General features: G+C 41.5%; 1 protein-coding gene across 11 annotated transcripts in view; it reads left to right on the forward strand.

The window, feature by feature from the left end:
- Positions 1-17916, forward strand: part of fbrsl1 (fibrosin-like 1) — a 322499-nt gene that overhangs the window by 204312 nt on the left and 100271 nt on the right. For 10 of the 11 annotated variants that reach the window (XM_030143070.1, XM_030143058.1, XM_030143064.1 and 7 more), the window contains exon 5: positions 11882-11911. The exons of the other annotated variant lie outside the window; for it this stretch is intronic. In XM_030143070.1, the coding sequence (XP_029998930.1) occupies positions 11882-11911 (30 nt within the window). The remainder of the gene's footprint in view (positions 1-11881; positions 11912-17916) is intronic. 11 annotated transcript variants of the gene reach the window in all.

The raw sequence follows: 17916 nt of genomic DNA on the forward strand, positions 1-17916 counted from the left end.
AATTGCGTGAGGTATGTGTCATGTTTATGTATGTATGTTTGTCCAAATTAAGGTGTCATCAATGAGACGTAAGGTACTTTTCTAAACATGGCGGTGGTTTTCGGGAGTGTTCGCCTGGGTTTGTTAATAAGAGCAGGCGGTGTTTATTCCACATGAAGCTGCTCCTTGTTGGTCTTCAGGTGCACACATTGTACTTTTGCCTTAGGTGCTATCTGTTTGTGTTAAGATAAGTTTAGCAGAAAGTACCGTATTCATTAGTTTGGTGCTTTGATGTATCATTCAGCCTCTCGGTGATATTGGCATCATTACAAAGACATTTTGCTGAATCCAGATAGCATGTCATTATTAAAGCATACTGGCATTTAGAACTTTCCAGGCAGCCACACAGATCTTTGAAATTATTGAGCCTTCCTGAAGAACTTTCTAGGTATTGCTGCTGCTTTTAACCTTTTATAGGTCACTCATAGAAGTACTCTGAAGTTCAAAATTTCAACCTTATTGTTTTATTGGAAGACATTACAAGACTTTATTACTTTTATGAAATTTACAAAAATAAAATTATCTTGTAGCAAATTAAGGTCTGTGAAGTTACCATGTTTGGTTCCTTGCCTGTAAATTTTATTATTATTATTATTATTATTATTATTGTTATTATTATTATTATTATTATAACCTTTATTTAACCTGGAAAAAAGCTCATTGAGATAAAAAAGTAAGTGGCAAAAAAAAATTTTAAAAATCCAAGAAGTATGTTTAAAAAATACAGGAAAAACACATGTAAGGTGAAAGGAATGTGTATTTTAGAACATTAGAACATCATTTTTAGACCATTACAAACTAAGCGCTGATCCAGACCCCTGTCCAGATCCACATTATCCCTTTGAGCATCATTCCTTACATTAGTACCATTACTTTATGGTACTTAACAAAGCAGGTACACTCACTGTTCATGCAGAGGTGGACCTTACAGACCCTGTAGACCACATTGGACCTGAGATTGTTGACTCACTGTCCTCACTGTAACTGTTCCTGTCACTGTCTTGTAGTGTTTGCGGAAATTACCAAAAATAGTCACTTGCCTGATAAAGGGTTAACATAAATATTTTATATGCAAAGCAGCACATGGAATTAGTTTTGTAATTAAATGTGTTTCAGGAACTCTCTCACACTTGCATTTGCTGTAGATTTTCCAAAAAAAAAAAAGTAAAATAAAAAAATCCACATAGACCTGTTTAAGATTTCTTCAAATAACGCTAACCTTTTCAACACATTATTTGACAAATATAATCAGATTAGAATCCTCTTTGTTAAGACATAGGGCTTACAATGGTGCTAACTCTAACGCTTTTACATTTTCTTGTGTAGATTGAGAAACATAAAATCAAACATGCAAAAGCACATTAAAACAAGTGCTATGAAAACAACTGCAGTTTTTCACTCATTGCTCTCAGGTGGCAGAAATGTCAGAATTATTTTACTGCATTTGCTTGTGGATGGTATCATTTGCAAGTCAGCATCTGTTGTTCTTGTGTTTTTCTGTTGGAACTGCAGGTACTGTGCATCTGGATGTTGGTCATGCCTGTTTTTCAGGTTTATACTGAGATCATTAATTTCTCACTATGATAATTGCTGTTCTATTTACATGTCTGGTATAATAGCAGAAAATGAATCATATGTAGAAGTCAAACTTAAATCTCTGTATGTAAATTGTATTATATGATTGTGTTACATGTAATAATATCATGAAGTAGTCTGTTTTGATGTGAGGATGTTCAACGTAGGCCTGATGCAGACCTGCGCCAGATATTTTCTATCACTTATTTTTCAATCCGTGGTAATTGCCAGCAGATGCAAATTGAGGTTTGACAGCCTGTAGCAGCACTAACACTCAAACCCAACCTCCTAATCAAGTCTGTGTGATTTAACAGTGCATCCTAAGCATTAGTATTGCAGAGCCAGATCCCTCTTGGATCCTAGCTAGGATTATCCAAGCTCTTTACATCTTAGCTAAGCTGGTTAACACCTGTTTTTATTGACATCCGAACACCATCCTAGGCATCTTGTCTTGTGTGGCTTTAGAAGAAATTCTCCTGCTCTCTGTAGTCGGCTGGTTACCAGGCTGCAGCCCACATGCATGCATAGTTTCCCACCATAAGTATTGGTACAAGTCATCACCTTCACCGTGAGATTAAGACCTAAATCAGTACTGTTATAGCCCGGAATTAAATCAAGATTCTTTAACAAACACGTAAACCTTTTGGTGAAAGTAAGCCGTGGTGAATTCAGAGCATTGTAGCTATTCTTTTGCCAGGTCTAAGTCTAGACATGAGCTACAATTTCAAGAATGCTGTACTTTACTGTACATTCTTACTCACATGTTTTAGAGGAACTGCCAGGGATAAAGAAAACAGGCTCTCTTTATGTGTTTATTAGACCTAATATTTCCATTGGGGCCCGCATTTGTCTGAGTGTAACTGATGTAATATTCTATAAAAACCATTTAGGCCACGTATAGAGCCAAGGGGATTGTAGTTAGCAGTCTCTATGAGGACTCAGAGAAATCCTTACACTTTATGTGTTTGTGTTTTAAAGAGTCTTGCCAGTGTCAGCAGGGAAAACTTTGGAGAATGTCCCAGGATTTGACTAAATCATGAGGTATGGATCCTCTTAAGCATTGCTGGCATTAGAGTTGAGCCCTATCAATGATTCCATTAACCTAAATTCCAAACCAGGTTTCACAACATAACCATATTAACCCCTCGGATTTTACCAAGCTCTTGATCCCTCACTATTTAGATAGGCTGGAATGAATGGCCACTCACATTTGTCTGGCTACTGGCTATTTTTCCTGCCCCAGACGGGAATTATCTGTAATATGACCTTATGTTTTTCTGTGGCCTTTATGTGTCCGTGTGTTTTCTGGTTCTCGTTTTGCAGTCTGTAACAGAAGCTGGTTAAGCAAAGGCAATAGTTATTTGAGATGATAAGGTATTTAGAGTGGATATTATCCTCACATGGACAGAATCCCAATTGGCTGATTTTTACCTTTCCTCAATGAACAATAATCAATTCCGCTCTTAACAGCACTGGAACGAGCGGAGAAAAGAAAAGAACGAGTGTCTGCCTTCATTAGGACAAAGGGAGGGTGAGCAAGAGAGCGTCTGACAAGCCAGTAACGCCTCATTGTCCCTGATCTCAAGTTTCATAAATTTCCCCGGCTCTCGTTAAAGGACGTGTCGCTGCTGTCACCAGGCGCTAACTCGTTATCTCCTCAATGCCGTAAAACGCTGTAATTAACATTCAACAACTGTAACCGATCCAGCATTCCTCCTCTCTAGCCGCTAATTGCCACACTATTGTGCTTGCTCATAAGTGGGCCTTTTGTGTGTGTACTTGTGGGTACACATTTCTGCGGTTAATTTTGATTGTAAATAGAGGTGAGATTCATCAGAGTTGGTGGTAGAGAAGCTTCTCTTAGTTTTCCTTGGGGAAAAACATGGCCTTAGTCAAAAGGTAGAACTATTTGGAAACGTATTTCAGTAAACTGGACACTTTAAAGAGCCTGGTAAATGAAAGCTTTGTCGAGGATGCTTTTAGTAGACGCCACGTGGGTGACACAACCTGTGTTTTTACCGTTGAAGAGCATATTGAAGGCCCATTTGTCGAAATCGCAATTACTGTAATTAAAAATTCCAAGGCAATGTCTGCCTATGGTTGTGAGGACACAGAGTATACTATTATTTAAACCCGTTCTCCTTTTAGCCACGCATAAGCACATCTTATCCACCACTGCATTAAATAAAACCTCCAGCTGTGAGTATATGGCTGTCATTCTGATCTCTCTTACATAAAAAAAAAACCAAACAGAGAGTTTTCTTACAGTTTTCTGTATATACTCAGTGGTGTCAACTCCATTTTAGTAGGAAATGTTTTTGTTTTCCCTCTAGCTGCTCCTGCCTGACCTTACGAGAACAGCAGCCATCACAACAAGGCCTTATGAATAATTAGTCTGGGTCAACTGATACTCTGTGGCTCCACACACTCCTGTCATCTACTCTGCCGGCTCCAGCCAAAAGCCAATGAACTGTGTACAATTCTGCTCAATTGAATCAGTTGACACAGCTCCTGTTATACGAAGGTAACCGGCTAGATGTAAGTTAATACAGGGCCTACCCTTTGGGGCCAAGTGCAAAACAGTAGATGGGTCGTCACATTAGCAGTGTCACAGAGGCCACATTTGGAGACTTCTTCGGTGGTCTGTCACAGATATGCAATCACCTGGTTCTTTATCTGTGTCCTGCTGGCACTGGATTTCATTCTCTGGGGATTACAGTGAATGCCAGCGTTAGGTTTCAGAGCGCCAAGACGGCAACAGGAGGACAAACAAAACCAAATGGTTGCATAGTGTTTCTTGTCCTGGTTTCATGTTCGGGTCAGAGGACATGTCGCACAGGTGTCCAGGGAATCAGGAGTGTATCTATGCAGAATGAACTGAAGGCTTTACTGTTACACTCACACTATGGGGAAGTCTGTCGCTACTGATATTGTTACTTTATTAACATTTTTTTTACAAAATCAAAAGGGGCGTAAACAAACCCCAAATGGCTGTATTGCATCTTTAACTTTAACTTTTTCTCTTTAACTGTACTTAAAGCATAAACACAGCGCCTTTAACTCATATAGACCTAAACATCCACTGGTGACCAAAATCAATTACAGATATAAAATGTTAAATAACCGCTAATTCACTAATCCTATAAATACATGTAAATTATTGGTGTAAAATACAGTTTGTCATATTTTCATGGTCATCAGATATGACCCATTTGGACATTCAGAGGCTCCGTAGTGAACGTGGAAACACCATCATCTTCTACAACATTGATTCACAAATAAAATCCATGTAGTTTGGTAAATAACAATGGATGGAGAAACTTGATTTATGTTCAGTTATTGATATGTTTGCACAAAAAGACACTTTTTCTTCAGTTTTCTCAGTTTTTCATATAATATTCCCCAACTTTAATCTGAGATTTAATGAACATCTACATGATCAGTAAATTGAATATAGGAAAATACAAGATTTTCACTTAAAAATGGAGAGGATAAAATAAAAATATAAAAATAATTTTAAAAATAAAGAAAGAAAAATTAAAAAGAAAAAAACATGGAGAGGAGACTGTTACAGTAAATAGTGATAAATCACTTAAGAAACATTAAAAATAGAGAAAAATTAATTTGGAACTGCCACAAAAGTAGCACTGGGTCTTTACAGGTTACACATTTTTCATATTTAGTGTTTTGATAGCAGCCATGTTTAAAGCTGTCTGATGAAGTCCCATAGGTGCTTATTTGGTCTGAGTTCTGGTGACTGTGTGGTCCCTGGTGTACGATTTACATGTTTTCATTTTCATCAAACCCTGTATTGACTGTGAGAAGCTAGGAAGTCAAATGGGTTTATTTATTTCACAAGACTTAGCTTCAGTTTGTATTGGGCTGTGGCTTAACCCTGTAAATAGATAACCTGCTCTTTTAGCAACTCACAGTACTCTCTGTGGTTTTTCATGTTTGCACAATAGGCACATAGGTTGTGGTTTTTCTCACATTTTCACAACGGCTCACCACCAACGAAACTGCTGTAGCTGCAGAGTTTGAACTCTCACTGCCTATCCCTCTTCCTGTTATAGTTCTGTGGAAATTGTTACTGTCTCACGAAATATTAATTATTTACCATATAGCTGACATTCAGAACTGAAACACCTTATTTATTTATTATATTTTGTACAAACTTCAAACCTGTTTTGTTGTTTGCCTAGCAGGAAAGGCTTTGTACCTCTGTTCATTATAAACTCAAGCCACAGATAGACCCATCCCTGTTTTTGGGTTGTTATTAGTGTTCTTAAGATTCTTAAGCTCAGTATAGTATCAATGTCAGCTGAGGTGTGATGAAAACACAAAGACACGCTTTCTACTGTGTTAAATTGTGTACAAAATGTATTTTTATTCACGTATTGCCTCTAATTTATCCTATAAAATCAACAGAAGTATCTACAGTATCCAGACTTTTTTGATTGGACCTAGATCTGGAAAACATAATTCCTGACTGTGATAATTTATATAGATTGGAAAGATGCTAGCATGGAAGTAAAAAGGTCCTTTTATGAGCACCATGAACAAAGGAGATTTTCTCCTCCTTAGGGGTTGCAGTGGAGGAGATAGTAAACAAAAAATGAGGGAAAGTGTCATCATATGGCTTTTTTTATTAGATTGTTAAAGATAGATCTAATTTTAATTTGGGCTAATGCGAAGAACACTATCAGCCATTGACTAGGGGTGTCTTATGACTGACTTGACGTACTTCTCACAACAGTCTTGTGCTTTTACTCGGCAGTTTCAGTTGAGAGACCAGGCCAAGTGCTGAAACAGGGCAATTTTAAAAGCTCCTGCTCTTGCTGTTCAGTTCATGAACTTCACCGCCCCACCTCCTTCTTTTCCTGTAGCTCCTGGAAGCACAACTATATTAGTATCTCCCAGAGTACGGCAGGCAAGTCTGCTGCTTCTGTTTACAGGCTATTCAATCACTCTAAGTACTAGTGGCAGACTGATTTTCTTGGAAGCACATTTGCCACAATCCCCCCTGGCTCCTTACATACAAGGTATTTATCAAATGAAAATTTGGAACTGTCTGGCTTGCCTACTTTACTAGCCTTGTCCTGGAGCCGGGGCTGGTAAAACATTGAAATATATGCATCACAGTCAAAAGTGAACATAAAAATATCCCAGAATACCATGAGATTTACTCTCTGTCAGAGGGACGTGGTTACTTTTACAACACTATTGCACTGAAGATAACATTGCACAGCTTACAAGTAGTCTCACAATAAAAATGGATCATTTGTTTTTATTTGCTTTGTTTTTGTGCATGGAGGGGGGTTGTTTTGTTATGTTTTTTTAGTTACTCACTCAGAAACTGGCGGTGTGCTTCAAAAAATAGACCAGTGGCTGCAGTGACAATTTGTTTTAACCTCTTTAGCATATGTAGCTGCTGGAAATACTGCAGCGTGCCCCATAATACCACATATTGCGGCTGTGGGTGTGTTTTGGGTCCATGTGTGTACGCACTAGTGACCTCAAACCTGGCGACAGCCCTTGCCACCAGCTGGTTTTCTGCCAATTTTTCTGCAAGCCAATGAGAAAATTAGCTGAGCTGTGTGGTGGCTCCCTGTACCTTAATATAGCATAAAGAAGGGTGACCAGGCTCACCCAAGATTGATGACTGTTGTCTCTCTGACCGCACTTTGCATGTTTAACATAAGGTTCTCTAAGACCCCTCAATCTCAAGGTTATAGGTCACAGGTCACATTCATAAACTCACACATACAGCCTTGCAGTGTAGTTTGTTCTTTGCCTTAGGTTAAACAAAGAGTCAGGTATTTTTAGCAAAAGTGCTACGTGTGGCTTCTACTGCAACATTTAAAGGTGCAGTGTGGAACTATTTGAACAGTTGACAAAGTTTGTTAGGTCATTGTAAAGTATGGCGTTTTTTTACTTCCAACAGCTTGTAAAGGACGTGTCAACCTTCCTTTACAGCAGTACCAGTGTGCAACACTCTAGCTACACTTAAAAACGCAGTTTGGTAGCATCAGCAAATGACCAGCTTCCAACACAACACAAACGCCACTTAAGCAGACAAACACGCAGGATTCCACTACAGTTTACTTAACAGCCACTGGTGTCATTAACAACAGTGTTTTTTGATTTTTACACCCAGAACATTTAACACCGACAGTGTTAGCCTATCATTGTTACACCATTACAGCTAGCATATCCACAAAACTATCATTGCACTCTAATAAGAGGTCAACCAGGAAAATTCTCTCAGCATTGATGTAATAAACAGCATCCAGGGGATTGAGTGTCAGCATGTTTTTAATCATGTCTGCTCTGTGTTCATCGCTTACAGGCCTTGCACTTTTCCCCTTGTCTGCCTCGCTCTGACAGAGGTAGCCAGTCTGTTTACCCAGCATCCCCCTATGTAATGAGGAGCATTCATTCATCAGCCATGTTTAAACTGCAGACAGGATTAACTTGGCTAAAGACTTAATGCACATCCACAGTCAGCCTTTGCACTGTTTGCTGTTTCCAGGACGCAGATCGACAAGTAGCTCAGTTAGGCTTCCCTCTCTCCCTCTCTCTCTCTCTTTCTCTTTCTCTCTCTCTCTCTCTCTCTCTCTCTCTCTCTCTCTCTCTCTCTCTCTTGTTCTCCGTCTCTCTGGGCTGCTAGGCCTCCTCCTCCCCCGTCCTCATTTCGCCTGAATTAATTGAGTTCTCATTTTTGTGAGAAAGCTCACAGGAGGGTTGTGTGAGAGAAGAGAAAAGAGTGATAGAAAGAATGAGAGAGACAGAGGAGATCACTGGCAGAAGCCTAGAGGGCATAGCTGTCTCAGAGGTAGACATTCACCAGTTTCCTGCGGGACGCCAACCCCCCTCTGCAATGACTTATATCTTTATCCTCTCTACATTCGCCACTTGAGGGAAAACTGTAGGCTGGTGGTCAGGGTCAGACAGATGTGCTTCCTTACCTCTTAACTCATGGGAGGCTGCCATCTAATCTAAGCTTTTTATGTCAGCACAGCTTAGAAGTGGAAATTTAAAAAATCAGACATACTTTTAATCCATTTATGGAACAGAGCTGTCACTTTTTAATCAAGATAATTTGGAACTCAATAAGATAAAAACATAAAAAAAACACTAATTTTGGTTGTGTGAGTGCCACGTTTCTTTTGTCACTAGTTATGGAACTAGTCAACCAACTAACCACCCTTTTATTCAGTCAACACAGCATCCATTGTGTAGGGCTAGGGGTGGCATGTGATGTTACCGCAAACGAAATGCTCACCAAAGCGAGCTTTCACTTTGTATGTGACCACTGGAACAATGATTTATTATTACTGTTGAAACAGGCAGGACTTTGCTCTAATTTTAAAATGCTAGAGGTGGAAAAAGCAGGCCCGATGTGCTCCCGCGAACTCTACCTTGGCCTGAACCCTTTCAATTATGAAGCATTACAACTTCTTCTGTTGCAATATTCATGTACAGGCAGATCACTTCTTCAGATGTCTTAGGTTGCTGTAAGTTGAGATAAACACTTGCAGAGTTGTTACAGCCAATCACCCGCCTCTATTCCTCAATGTCACTGCCTTAGCACTCAATAATTCAAAGCTTGGTGGTAATGAGCTCCCCGTAGGCCCTGTCCCCAAGGAGCCTCCCCACTGTGCCTCCACTGTAATGTAGTTATATCTCATGTCAGCTTTCAAATCAATTACATTTCTATCTGATGGCTATGTAATTGCGCCTGATTGAGTTTTTGGCACACCAGCCAAGTGTGTGGTTCCCAAACTCAAGCCAGTCAAAACAGGAAGCTTCATCAAATGAAACTGTTTTTCATCGTGATTGAGGCTGCTTGCATGATAAGCACAACTGTAATTATGATAATAATAACAATAGCAATCTGTGTTTTCTCAGCTTTGTTGTTTTTTTTCCCCTTGCTCTCCAGATGAAATTTTGCCCCAAGGACTACGAACAACATTTGCTTTACTCAAGATGCAAGGGTTGATTTGATTGTTTGTAGCATGTGCAATTTAGCAGACTAAATACAAACCATAATGCTTTTGTATAAAATTAATTGTCTGGAGTCTCTGTTTGTTATAGTGCAGCTGACTGTTTCTTCAGGACTTTACTCTGAAAGTAGTTCTATAGTAATCCTTTTATGTATTTGTTAGATTTTGATGTTAGACAAAACATACCACAGCCAATGGAAGTCATACTGCCTAATACAGCACAACGCCAGAAATAACACAGCACCTTACCTGTAATGTTTTTGTTAGACCAGTTGTGTCTGTGAGACAAAAGACTTTTGCTGACAAAAGAGGGGAGGCATTTATACGGATGGATGAAAAGACAGACAGTAACAGACAGTAACAGACAAATCATGGATGGATGGACGGATGGATGGATGGACGGATGGACGGATGGATGGATGGATGGATCAACAGAGGGCATATCTGGATGAACACAGGGTATACTCTAATGGAGAGCTATTGAGATAGATGAGGGGGTAGATGCTGAGGTTAGGTGCATCAGCAACTAAATAGTGATGAATTGTGGCTGCTGTCAGCAGCTCTAAGTATAACAGACATAGTAAAGCAGCCTGGCTCATCCATAAGCAGCAGACAGAGATTGTCTTCATGCCAGATGAGAACTTCTCAGGAAATAAAGCGCAGGGAGAATCAACCAATCTGTCTTTCTATCCTCACTTCATCATCCCCATTCTTTTTATATCCCCTTACTGTTGGCGTTCTTGCCCTTTAAATCTCTTCACTTGTATTATTCTCTCTTCATTTCTCTTCTTAAGGCCTTGCATCTCTCTTTCTGTGTCTCTCTCTCTCCCACACTGTCTTTTGTGTTAACAGCCTTTCATTTTTGTGCAGTGGGGGAGCCACTGGGTGCACATCTACAATCTTGCCTTTCATTTCATGGCTTCTGGAAATGGATGTTTTACTGCCTTCATTAAGGCATGCAGCAGTCAGCGCCGTGTTTTCCCTCTGAAGTTTAGCTCCATGAACCTCGCCATTAGAGGACATTATGGCCCCAGATTTCAGGGCACAGTGGAACACTGTATAATTTGATTAGTGTTATTAATCAAGTGGAATACCGCTTCTTTCGCCCCCATCTCCCTCTCCTCCTCCTTCTCTTTTTTGCGTTTTCACTTCTGCCTTCAGATGTTGTGATCCCTTCCCTCTTCCTGCACCCTTTATATCTGTGCACCACTCTGTCGCCCACACTGCAATACACATGCAGTGAAAGTGACTAAAGGCCTTACGCCTTCTGTTTAAAAACAATGATTTACCACTTGTTTTTTCCTCCCCCTTAACAAAACCCCCACCCCCTTCTTTTAACCCAGGACATAAATCAATTGAGATGAAAGTTCCATAATTGTGCTTGCTGGGAGGGATTTGAGCAAAATTGCGCTATGAATTTTTTAAAGGGAATTTTTACTAGCTGTTCAGCGAGACTTGGGCGGCGAAGGAAGGTGAGGCCATGAGGATTTATGGGCCTGGATTCTTCATTACTGAAGTAATTTTCCTGCAAATGATAGTGCAGCACCCTGGAGGGGGGAGAGCTACCCGCCTGGGAGAGTACAAACCTGCTTAATCTCTCGTGGAGAGAGAGCAGCTCAGAGCACTAATATCATCTGTAAGGGACTGAGGCTCCATTTGTTCACATCTAAACTGCTGCTAGTGTATTTGTGATTCATAGTAATTGATTGCTCAAATTCGTTCCAAAAGGGGCTATACAAGTTGATTTCATTATGATGGCTAGTTTGTATAACTGCTTAGAAACACGCTATGAGGTCATTTATATCATATTCTGCTAAAAAAATATATAAATAAATAAAAACATGCATATGATTTTTCAGACATAACTTTTGGGTTTATTTTGTTTAATTGCAAATGCAGAGTGGTAGATACAGTAACTGCATGCGGTATGTGGATCACAATAAATGAGAGGATAGTTGGGCTTAAGAGTGAGAGTATATTAGAAAAACAGAGATGGAAGAATGAACTTAAGAGATAAACTGATCCTTTTTGTCCTCTCTTTCTCTGTGGTTGCATTCTGTTTGTTTGTAGTGTATGTTGTATGTCCATCTTCATGTTGATTTAAAACTGGTTTGCCAAGCTGTCATATTTGTTCAGCAAGGGTCTCAACTTTCTTTTTTTCACTCCTTTTAAGGTCTTTTTTCTTACTTTCGTCTTTCCTCCCTCCTCATTTTAATATTCCTCAGTCCAATATGGCTGATGTTCTGTCTCCATCTCTTTAGGTGCAGCCAGCAGCAGTGGCCCTCCTCAAGGTTAGTGCGTCCACGATGCCAGGTCTCATTCTGTATCCTGTCTGCCGTCCACTCAATTTTACAGCTCAGTAGCTTGAGAAGCAGAGGGGGTAAATCTGCAGCAAGAAGGAGAAAGAGGGAGTGGGGGAGGAGGAAGAGAGAAACAAAATTATTGTGCACCCTGTCACCGATTGAAGTGGATCTCATTCCAAGCACACTAACAACTCAAGACAATTAGTCACTTCTCACTAGGCCTGACCTGAAACTCACTTGAGGGCCAAAAAGAGGCAGGGAGTAGAGGACAAACTAGCATGGCTAAGCATTTCAGTTGCTAAAGTGTCTCAGGGGACAGAGAGGTAACTTAAGGATGAGTTCTGGGCTCTGTTGGAATTGCTCCTTGGGGCCTGAAACAGAAATAAGACTGTGAAACATAGGATTTATTCATGTAATGGTACATGATATCATTGAAAACAGTCTCTTAGTATGAGTCATTCCTCCCTTCATATGAGTGATGGTGTTAGTATAGATCGGATTTTTCAGATTCTAAAGCAGATAAGATCTGATGTTTAGCATTACATATCCAGTATATATAGATTTCATGTGTTATATAAAATAGGAAAAACACAAACAAAGAGCAATTTCAGTACTCTGTATGTCTAATCTCTGGGTCTGTGGTGCCAAAGATGGGCCCTGAAGCTTCAGCCACCACATGCTCCTGAACAAAAGTGAAGCATGACTAAGGTGGGTGGTGCGTGGAGGATCAGGGAGTGGAAAGAGAGAAAAGTTTGTCCTGGGCCCTCTGCGGAGACGCAGCGTGACCAATTGAGGTAAAGGGGATGAATGAGGCCATTCACTGGGCCTAATGAAAGAGCTCCTGCTGGGCCCTGAATGAGGGTGGGCCCATCTGCACCACATAGGCGTGCACAAACCAGTGACCTCGAAAATTACCCAGGAAGCACTTTGGGACAGTCACCCCAGCAACAGGCTGGAGATTGCATGGTAACCAGGCGCTTCAATCAGTGCCTGGCAGCTTCTTAAACAGCACAAAGTTTTTCTCTCTAATGAAAGAACTCCGTGTGAAATCAACTTCGAGGGACACCCCGTTTTTTTGTTTCTTTTTTTAGGGAGCTGCCAATGATCGGCCATGTGAAAATGTCCAGGAGCTCTCACCAGCTTTGAGAGGTGTGGGATGCTGCCCTCAAGACTCTCCAGTCACAAAGACCTGTTTGTTTTAGCAACACATCTATATGTGCTGCCAGGATGCTGTATATATGTAGTGCTATATGTAGGTCAATTAGGTGCCTAAATGTTTACACCAACAGAGTAAACAGGCAGTGAGATAGATCTGATTACCAGGTTTTAGATGGAGACATTATTCCAACACCTCTGGGAACTGGACATTAAGTTTACAAGCATCTTCAAGGATCTAGTCCACTGGATTTTTATCAGCGTTTAATATATTCAGTCTTGATGAGCCTGAGGCATGCAGGTCATTGAAGTTCCATTCCTGTCTCCTTTCCCTCATGGAACTTTTGACAGCGTGAAATGACAATCCGCCCCTGCACGCATCTCCCACGTCAAAAAGTAATGAGATTGTGCTGCTGGAAATATCACTACAAAGCATCAGGCCTGCACTCCGGTCTGACTGCACCTTCAAACAGTGCTTCCTGCCAGCTCGCCTGCCTCGGCTGCCTGCTGAAAAAGAAACGAACAAAAACAATCAGAATCAGAGGCAGAGAAACGGCAAGGGAAGCTCCCCATGCCGAGACAAACGAACACGCTAGGGCCTTTCATCGTGAGAGTGATTAGCCATCCGAAACGTTTTAAAACCCCGCTTTGAGTGTGTTCCTCAAACGAACGAGTTCCATTGAGGAGTGGTGGTGAGATGTTTCTCACTGGAAAGCGCAAGTGATCTAGTCTCTAATTGTGGCGTCGCTGACAAGACTGGTGTGGCTGGGAGCTTTTTAAGTGGGGCTTTTAGCTCTTGTTCCCTTCCTGTCAGATCCACAACCAAAGACACCAGGGAACAAAAAGGCCCCTCAGATTCAGTTCTTACATCCATCTGTCTATGACTTTCTGCATAAATACAGCCCTAATTTAATACACTAATGGGCCCTGATTCTGGCCTAATCTGACCAAAACTACAATAGGTGCTGTAAATTCAGTGTTTGGTTGCAGATGTGTAATATTTTCTTACATATTTGTCAGTCTGTGTTATTTCTGTGTTTGTCTCATACTAGTTTCATGTTCCACTGATCAAGGTCTTCAGAGATAATGCAAAGATTCTGGCATGAAGCTACAGTGTTATCTGCCTGCTACAGTATAGCAGGAACAAAGTCATGTTCAAGGTGTTGGAGTCTTGTTCAATAGAAGCGGTAGGAGCTCTAAGAATTTGGCAAGGAAAAGTTTTTGAATGAAGAGAGACTGTCAAAGGCTTGAGGAATCGTAGACAGTTTGAAGAATCAAAGAATCATCAATGGGTGGGTTGTAGGCGTCTAGAAGAGAGGAGAGGAGTGAAACCCTAGCTTATAAAAATCACTATTATAACAACATTAATTGATGCTGCTGAGTGCCATATGTGGCGCCATATGGAAAAGCTGCCCCAGAGGCTTGCTATAATAGACAGCCCGCAGTGGTGCACACAACTTGGCACATTTACAAACAAGGGACGTCCCATTAATATCAGCCACGGAGACTGAGCAGGAGACAGTGGGAGTGGGAGGGAGTAAAGGGGAGGGAGGGGCACACAAGAATAAAAACAAAGGACAAAGTTACCTCATGTTTTATTTTTCTTAGCTTTTAGTGCACATTTGGCGAGTTTATACACTTCCTCCCAATTTCATTCTTTTTTTTCTAAGAGTGCACTGCATGTTCCAGTTTGTATTCATTTATAATGTCAGGTTCTTTACTCCCACGGTTCCTTAATTACAGTAATAAATGGCCCCTCCCTTCTGGGTTGATCAGACCGCCCTCTGTCCGCCCAACTGTCACTCCCACCACAGATGCCCAGTAGTCCTTTCAGCTCACACACACTCACTTCAGCAGGTGAGGTGATTCATGGCATCCTGACAAAGGCAGCGTGAACGAGCTCTGTTTAACCTCTTCTGTGCCTAATGACAGGGCAGCCATTATTTACTGCTGCTGTCCGCAGTATTCTCCGCTTGGTTACACAGAGTTATCTCTTTGTAAGACGATACCGCGGGATGCTTGAAATCGCATCAGATTTAAACATCACCATTTTGTGGGTTGTATATAATAGGTTATGTCTTCAAAACAAAATTACTGAAGTGAATAATCAGTACATTAGATATCAATACACATTTCAGGATGATTAATCTCTGCATTTTCCTTTATAACCAAAGAAGTTGATTCAAATTGAAATCACAAATCACAGAATTGCCCACAGTGATCACAATTTGACTTTTTAGTTAGAGCATGATTAAAACATTTTTGGTTAAATTAGACTTTGTAATGTGTCTTCAAGTTGTGTTTCTTGGCTGATTACCATCAGAAACAAAAGGACATTCAGTTAACAAGAAAGATAGAAAAGTCTCAAAGCTTTGTTGTTGTATTTTTAATTCTTGTTGCTTCTGTCCTGCAGTCCTGGTCCAGTGTTTCTTCCCTTGCTACATGACAGCATCGTTAGTTTTTTCTGCGTGGGGGGTCGGCAGACAGACGTGGCTTTGTCCTTTTACAGGACAAATGTACGTGTACCCATTTTGTACGAGGTTCCTCAGAGTAGACAGGGAAAAAGAGAGGTCTGGTGAAACGGAGTTGTCAGCCATTCTGTTGAGTTTCATAGAATGTGAGGTGAAACAAGAATAGCGTACAGCTGTTTCCTCCCTGACACACAGGGAGGCAGATGAAGAGCAAAAGAGAGAAAAGAGAGAACGATGGAGGGAGGAAGAGAGAGAGCAGGAGAGCTCTCTCCTCTCTGTGATGTGCACTGATGTAGCTGCAGCTCTAGGTCAAACGCTGCCAGTGTTTTGTGTTCATCTTCGTCTCGTCTCCCCAGTGCTCCTCTAAATTATTCACAGCCTGAAGATGTGCAATGTGGCTGCCTCCTCCCTTCCTCTCGCCTCCTTCACTCCACACTGCTCTCTCTGTCTGTTTTCTCATCCTTTCCTTTCTCTCTCATTTGACGGCTTGTTTCAGAGGCAGGGAACAGAAGTTTCTCTTTGCAAACCCCCCACTCCATCCCACATCCACTCATCTGCCATCAACTACCCACCTTTCATCACTGACTTCATCTCTCACACTTCTTTCATCCCTAGGTGTGTGTGGCTTGTCTCTCCCTGCTACCAGACTGAGCCATGGGGGGGGGGGGGGGGGGCAGCCAGTTTCTAGCACGCACAAACTGCTTGGCATTTCCAGCTCTTTCCAACTCATGGTTGTTTCATAGGAACCACGTCAAGGAGTGATTTACACCTCTTTTTTTTCTCCTTTTTCAACTCTTTAATGATTTTTAGTGACTTTGTACCTATTTTATCTTGCTGAGTTCAGAGATAAACCCCAAGGGCACACCAAATCCTCAGGCCAGTCGATGGCACTGATTAAAGATGTGTCCATCAGTCATTTCACCTTTAACTGACTACTAAAGGAGATGGAGGGACTTGCTGTGAAAACCAAGGACATGGTGAGGCTAGGGTGGATGATAACACATATAGATTACTGAGAAGGTTAGTTTTTCTATAAGAGTAGTTGCATATTTTGAAATTTTCTAAAATTTGTCATGTAGAAAGAAGTCTATCAGTGTCAGTTGTCTTGATTCATCAGGTGATATATGTTAAGAATGAACCAAAATTATACACTTGTGCTTGGATGTTTCATAAACTCCTCTGTGTCTCCACAAAATTGATTGTGTCACTGATGACAAATATACGAGATGTAAAGTTCACTCTGACATAAAGGGTAATATCCAAACCACCTACCCCTAGGTTGGGATCAGCCAAATGCACATGTAATACCTTGGTGTCTGACTGTGTGGGCTTGTAAACCTCCTGCTTTTGTAACAGATTATTATTGTCATGTTAACTAGAAAGATGCAAGTATTAAATTCTCTTTGGACAGCAGGGGTTTGAGGATGAGGTGTGCCAGTCATGGCCACCTGAGGAGAGTGTAGAGCAGAGAGAGCAGTTGAATCATTCCAGCCATTGCCACAGGACGCTCATTTGTAATTCTGTACCCTGCCTACAATAACGTTTGATCATTGCAGAGGGGGGACAGGAGGTACAAGGAGGGGGAAGGGAGCTGTGGCTTTCTCCCTCTCTTTTCACTCCCCCTCCCAAAAGCCCCTACCCGCCCTCTTGCAATTGCTGTCACCCAGTATGAATGCCCCCTCTGGCCCAATGACAAGTCTAGCGTGAAACGCTTGGCTGCCCCCTGAAATTAGCAGTAGAGCCCCCCGGCGGCACATGCTTCTCATGACCAGCACACAGTGGGCTGCCGCCAGATTCTTTTCATTATGGCTGTGGCCTGCCAACCCCCTGACTCTACCTCCTTCTGCCTCTCACTCCATCCCTACCTCCCACTCCTCCTCCTTCCCCATGTGCTTCGGCCAGAGCTCAGTAAACAGCATCTGTAGTGCTCATCACATTATGGTAGTAGGAAAGAGTCTAAGACTAGAGCCAAGCTCTGTTTCTGTGTAAGTAAGTGTCTTTCTATCTGCACACAGTATGTGATTTTGTGTGTAGTATGTATATGTGTAAATATGCTATCTGTGCATGAGTCTATTTGTAGGTTTGACAAGATTAGTGAGAAAGAGTTGCAGTTGTAGTTGTAGCAGTACGGAGTAGAAAGAGCAAGTGAGGAGGGGAGTAGCAGTACAGAGCAATGCCTGGAGGCTCAATCTGTTCCTCACTGAGCTACATCAGTGTTAGAGACGGCGGCTCGGGCCGCAGGGAAGCCTCCACTCGCTCCATCAAACTGTCAGGCAGCCAGCGGAGCTGCACAGGGAGACTCTCAGCTGCCCCCGGGGCCAGTTCAAGTCAACATCCCATTTCCTTGCCTCCTCGCCTAATTTCTCC

The sequence above is a fragment of the Sphaeramia orbicularis genome, chromosome 9 (assembly GCF_902148855.1).
Source record: "Sphaeramia orbicularis chromosome 9, fSphaOr1.1, whole genome shotgun sequence".
NCBI classification, from domain to species: domain Eukaryota; kingdom Metazoa; phylum Chordata; class Actinopteri; order Kurtiformes; family Apogonidae; genus Sphaeramia; species Sphaeramia orbicularis.